The sequence below is a fragment of the Diorhabda carinulata genome, chromosome 7 (genome assembly GCF_026250575.1).
Source record: "Diorhabda carinulata isolate Delta chromosome 7, icDioCari1.1, whole genome shotgun sequence".
Taxonomy (NCBI): Eukaryota; Metazoa; Arthropoda; class Insecta; order Coleoptera; family Chrysomelidae; genus Diorhabda; species Diorhabda carinulata.
Genome location: NC_079466.1, coordinates 21,314,134 through 21,320,161, shown reverse-complemented (window position 1 = coordinate 21,320,161; position 6,028 = coordinate 21,314,134). Strand labels below are relative to the sequence as shown.

The following is a 6,028-nucleotide window of genomic DNA, read 5'->3' as shown; positions in this document are numbered from 1 at the left end:
TTCAAAGGTCCGTGCGAATAAATATTCTTTATATTTGTAAACAAGTGGTTGGAATGAATTATAGAAATTTACAATTAATTATTTCTGTTTATCAAGAAGTACATGGTCAAAAAAATCCATATGTCTAAGTTTATCAATGCTTAATGAGGTCAAGCTTCAAATCAACTTATAAAACTGTTCACATCTTGATATTTCCTTTAGTTGAGTATATTATTTTGTATATTTATCACAGGTTCTCGTATTATTAAATTCCGTGGATAGTTTTTTTATGTGTCAATGAAAGTTATAGAGTTTTTGCTAAACTCTAGAAATCGAGGGCTAAGGTGAGTTTGAAATAAAGATATTTGCTAAAGTTCTAATGTTTCCAATGCAGAACTTTGTAATAAATCGAATTCTTTGGTAGTTAACGATGCATTAGGTGAATATTGAGGTTTTTTATACTCCTTTTTTGCAAAAAATAGATTTTATACATCAATTTTATATCCTTCAAGAGCATTCCAACGCTTCTCTAACTTCTAGATGCCTTGCTTGTAGAAGGATTTGTCTTTTGTCTCAAAATAGGCTTCAGTTTCAGCAATTGCTTCTTCATTTGAGCTGAATTTATTACTGGTAACCATTTTTTAGACAGACATTCAATAGACAGTAGTCACTTGAGGCCATATCTGAACCATACGGTGGATGAGGAAGCAATTGGAAGTGTTGTTCGTTCAATTTAACCATCGTTGCCATTGTCTGTCATGGTGGAACAGTGGTCTTTTCTTGGCAGTTTTTCCTTGATTTTTGCATTCAAATCTATAACTTTTTCAGTTATAGTCACTGTTGTGCCTTTATACGCTTCGGACGTGGTTTACCGGCTGCAGTCTCCTCAGCTGATGATGACTGTTTGATTCCGAAGTGAAATGATGGATCCATGTCTCAAAATGATTTATTACGTGTAAACATGGTCAAACCCTTATCAACATGTTGTTGTTTTTGATCGACTGTGAGTAAACGCGGCATCCACTTTGAATAACCTTTCTTATTGTCAAATGCTCATGCATAACTGTGAAAACACTGCTTTTTGATATCTTCATGACCCCGCAATTTCATTTTACGATTAGATATAATCAATTTGTGGACTTTTTTTATGTGTTCTGGAGTAAACTTCTCAATTGCACGAATGGAAGAACGTTCAGTATCATCGGTGTCTGTACATCCACGTTTAAATTTAGCAAACCAGTAACGAATGGTTCTTTTCGATGGAGCAGTGTCCGGATAACACTTTTTTAGCCATTGCTGAGCTTGTACACTATTTTTTTCCATCAAAAAGCAATGCTAAATTAATACAAGACATTGTTTTGAAAATAACAAAAGTAGCTTCACTTGAATGGCTGTCACTTTTCTCTGACTAATCGAAATGAAATGAAATTTTACACGTAGTCTTTCGAAAGTTGGTACTTTAGAAACGTCATATGGTTTTGGCAATGGCAGCGCCATCTATCTGTCAGTCATACGACTTATCGAATCTTCAATAAGTGTATTGCTATCAATTAATTTAATCAACTTATATGAACCAAACCCTGATAAATTTGATTTATTTAAAAATATGTTTGAAATACTGCAACAGTATATTATGTTGCTGACTTGTTCTAAAATAAAACGTCTGATATTAAGATCACAAGTCAATAGGTCAATTTTTGTTCCACGAAATTGTTTTAATTATAAAATTGAAAAAAACAACTTAAATGTATTGCACAACTAAAAGATAATGTCATGGATGCATTTGGAAATTTAAAAAATAGACTAAAAGATTTAAGATATTGAACACTTAAATACAGCTCCGAAATTAAGAATGTGCAAAATGAATATGACAAATCATTAATAGAGGAAAAGGAGCTGGCAGTCGGGAAACAACTGACCGAAATATGCAACATCGAAACAGTAATACCAGGTGTCGCTTGGATACGTACGAGGTGTGGCTATTAAGTAACGAGGCTAGCACTGCTACAAAAAAAGTACGTATACGCAAAAGGTTGGCGATTGTAAACTGTTTTCCGAAGTCTACTGCTTCGAATGCGATGTCTACCGCGTCTCTAGACAAATCGGGGTAGCCGTTCCCTTCGTTTGCATGAGTATAAAACTGCAACTGAATCTTATGATCTTTATATTTACAAGATGAAAATACGTTGAAGATATTTCACATTCGGGTCGTTCTTGCGTTTGCTGATTCTATATAAAATGACACAAAACGTATAGGGCAAATTTCACATGAAAATTTTATCACGCGAAAAGTATATCTAAAACTGATTCCTTATTTCGCACTGTCCGTCAAGAGGTTTCTAACCAGGTATGTCTCAGTGGTATACAACCCACCTTATTCGCCGTATCTTGCACCGTGCGATTTCTTCTTCTTTCCTAAGGTCTCACGCATTAAAAGGAACAAGATTTGAGTCTGTTGAGATGGGAAAGAAGAAGTGGCGCGCGTTCTGAAGAAACTGCTTCGTAGATTCGTATGGAGTGATGTAGGGTTAGAGGAGGGGTATTTATTGAAGGTGATAATAAATAAATATACATAATATCAAATTAAAATATTTCATTTCGTATTTAACAGCCACGCCTCGTTTTATTATTTTAAAATAATAGCAGATTATGTTTTCTCCAAAAGCATTAAGTATTAATCAATATTTTATTGAATATAAACAAAATAAGTAAAATTTGGTTTCAATTAATTTGTGTATTTTGTTGGGATTTGATCTAAGTAGAAATAACTGCTGTATTTATTTGATTGCGTTTGAGGTTTTCTGTATCTCCAATGCCTTTCTAATGTAAGGGTGGCGCCACATTAGTATAAGGAAGGAAGTACAAAATATTATTTACGCCCTGGACAACATTCACGCTTTTGTACAACGCAAGTTGTTGAAATTTCCAATAAGAAACTATGATGTTAAATTTTTTAACTCGGCATACTACCTTTCAATCACTATTGCTACATTTATACCACACCCTTTCACCATACCACTCTGGAAGGGTTTTGAACTGTTATTTATCGTATAGATCTGGATACTTTTTCAACTTTTCTTCCATACGAAATGATTCTACATACCTCCATTCTTCATTTCTTGTGACCGCTTAATAAATTTGAAAATTTTGAAGTGATTATTTTTTATCTTCAAATTACACGTTTTTAAGATGCCTGAGGGAAACTGATTGAACCCTACGGAACTCGTACTTAGTTTGTTAGTTCGATGCTGCTTTAAATCGACTGCATACAATGTTGCCAAATGTTTTCGAATTTTTGTGACACCTAAGATACCTGACGGAAACTGATTTAACCCTATGGAACTCGTGCTCGGTTTTTTAGTTGGATGCTGCATTAAATCGACTGTACACAATGTTGCAGATGCTTTCGAGTTCTTAAGATATCTGAGATACCCGAGGGAAATTGATTTAAACTAATGGAACTTGTGCTCGTTCTATTAGATTGATGCTTAGGTTAGGTTAGGTTAGGGTAGATGCAGTATTAAATCGTCTGCAGGCAACGTTGCCAAGTGCTTACACGTTTTTAAGATATGTGATAATAACAATCATTGCCATGAAGGTAGAAAAAAAAACATATATTTTGAAAAATATATGTAAATTTATTTTTTTATTGCTACTGTGAATTTTGTCGCACCAATATTTTGAAAATAAAGTGCCTGAAGGGAAAATTGATGTCGCTGTTATAAAAGCGTAGGATGATTTGTAGTCCAAGGATAATTGTAGGTATAACTTATGAAATTATTCTTTTGTCATCAGTCCTTAATGTGAACATTTCGAATTAATCCGCCGTTTGGAAATTATTTAGTTCGAATACAGTAGAAATAATTTATATTCCTATTTTGTAGTTTGGACAGAAATTTAGCCTCTAAAAAGGACTGTAGGAGAGGAAACTCCGGCAACTACAAAGAACTGCAAGTTCTTACAAGAATACATCACGTACCTTAGACTGTTACAAATACTTCATCAATTAGTTAGTTATCAAGATGGTTGTTACCATATTAACTACAGCTCCTAAGGACACCTCTGATTGGTGCGTCTCTCTCAAGTAAGTATATCTAACAGGTATTATTAACTTGCTTCAAAATTTAATTTTGAAAATTATTTCGTTTTTTAATTAGGAACATTAGTTTTTTGCTGTTTAAATACAAATTTCTTCTAGTATGTATAGATTGAGTAACAAAATGTTCAAGAAACTACTACTCACATATTTTCTACTTTTCGTATGTAATATTTATTGGAGTTGAGTCATTGCTGTTTCCATTCTTTCCTAACCTGCGTCTTCTGTTTTCTTTCCTGTCATTTTATTCTTCGTATTCCCCCTATTAGCTTTGTTTCTTCTGCCCGCTCCTCCTCGGACTTCCTTTTTTGTTTTTGTGAGTTCGTGCTTCATATATCTTCCGTATTAATCATCCTTCTCCAATTCTCATCACGTAGCCAAACCATTTTAGTTGTCCTTCTTCGATTTTTGTTTGAATTGATTTTCTCTTTCTGTACTTTGTATTCTGCTTTTTTATTTGCTGTAATTTTCTCCAAATGGCAATATATGTATGGCTACTTTTTTGCACGTTTTTACACGTTTTGGTATTTTTGAAGCAGCACGAAGGACCGATAATCAATAGGTTTGTTTCAACACGTTCCAACAAGGCAGTTATTTTTGTACGAATGATTCTGTTTTGTGTTCCAATCGGAACGGTCTCTTCGATACTTGGCTGATAGCAAGTACTGTTACAAGAACAGTGTAAAGCCGGAGATTGGGCATAAATGTTATTTAACTACTAGAGCCTAACATCACGAACCAAATAGCAGCGCTGGTTGGTGTTGCTTTCAGTTCCCATCAGAGAATTGGAATGAGAACGTGTTGGATCTCTTTGAGAGATGCTACAGCAACAACGATCGGTCCTTTGCTTTACAGAAAGAGCCTAAAATGACGAACCAAATAGCAGCGCTGGTTGGTGTTGCCTTCAGTTTCCATTAGAGAGTGCGAATGAGAAGGTGTCGGATCTCTATGAGATGCCACAACATTGAAACCAGTCAGTAGTTGGCACCTTTCTTTCTGGATATTGCGAGCCATTAGATACCTCGATATCAACAATAAGGTCGATAGAGGTCAAGTTCTTCTGAGGTTTAATTTCATTTTAAAGCTAATTATATATATGAATATTTTGAACTGATATCTACTGTTTTTTATTGCAGAAAAATTGAGGATAAGAAAGAAAAACCTTCTTCAAACAGAGAGAAACATCAACCAAAAGTTTCTAATCCTCATGGAGCTTGGGGGCCTACTTTTAAAAATAAGGAGCATTTTGCTAGTCTACATTATTGTTAACATTCATTATTAATCTATGCTTATATATATATAAAGGCTTATGAAAAAGTTATCAATTATTTCTTCAACCTCTTCGTAAATAACTGAAAGGCATTTATCCAAATATATCTACTCAAATATGAAGTCATTTAACGAGACCTCCAACCAGCTATATCTTCATAACAAAATGTAATATAATATTTTTCAATGAAAATTTATTAAAGTTAGTTAAAAATAAATTTTATATGCTAGTATTCTTATTCTATAACGTTTAACTCATTATAATTCGAGACTGTATATCACCTGCACTTAAATGGTGGAAGAATGGTACTTTTGTTGACCATCAATTGTGATTAATATTGAGAAATAGTGGAAGAGTTTAATATTAATTAATCAAGGGGATTTTACATGTATTCGAGGTCGCACAATTTATTTATTGAGGGCACAGATGTCGACTCTACCAATAATTGGATTGATTGACATCCGGTTCAACTTTTTAAACTGGATTTTTGAATCATTCGAAACTGCAGCTTTTTTACGGAAACATGTGCATCCCATTATCTTTCTCTCGATTTATCAACCAATTAAGTTAAACTAAACAGAGCTATATTAAATTATTAATCTACCCCTCAACATCTTCATTATCTAAGATTGAATTTTGCATGCTTTAATTGAAAGTAATCGATGTTCAAATTAAAAGACAAC

At 33.6% G+C, this 6,028-nt stretch overlaps 1 protein-coding gene across 1 annotated transcript; it reads left to right on the top strand.

Annotated features, from left to right (window-relative positions):
• The first annotated feature begins 261 nt into the window (after positions 1-261).
• LOC130896589 (uncharacterized) lies at positions 262-5,577 on the top strand. Its single transcript, XM_057804779.1, has 3 exons — positions 262-323; positions 3,864-4,063; positions 5,212-5,577. Exons 1-2 carry the CDS (start codon positions 277-279, stop codon positions 3,961-3,963), a joined length of 147 nt encoding a protein of 48 aa, XP_057660762.1. The 5' UTR covers positions 262-276; the 3' UTR covers positions 3,964-4,063; positions 5,212-5,577.
• Positions 5,578-6,028: the final 451 nt, after the last annotated feature.

What these genes read in the sequence shown, in the direction of transcription:
- LOC130896589 (XM_057804779.1), top strand. Translation starts at nt 277, where the DNA reads ATGAAAGTTATAGAGTTTTTGCTAAACTCTAGAAATCGAGGGCTAAG. An exon ending in TCTAGAAATCGAGGGCTAAG is followed by an intron (nt 324 to 3,863) that starts GTGAGTTTGAAA and finishes CCTATTTTGTAG; the next exon opens with TTTGGACAGAAATTTAGCCT.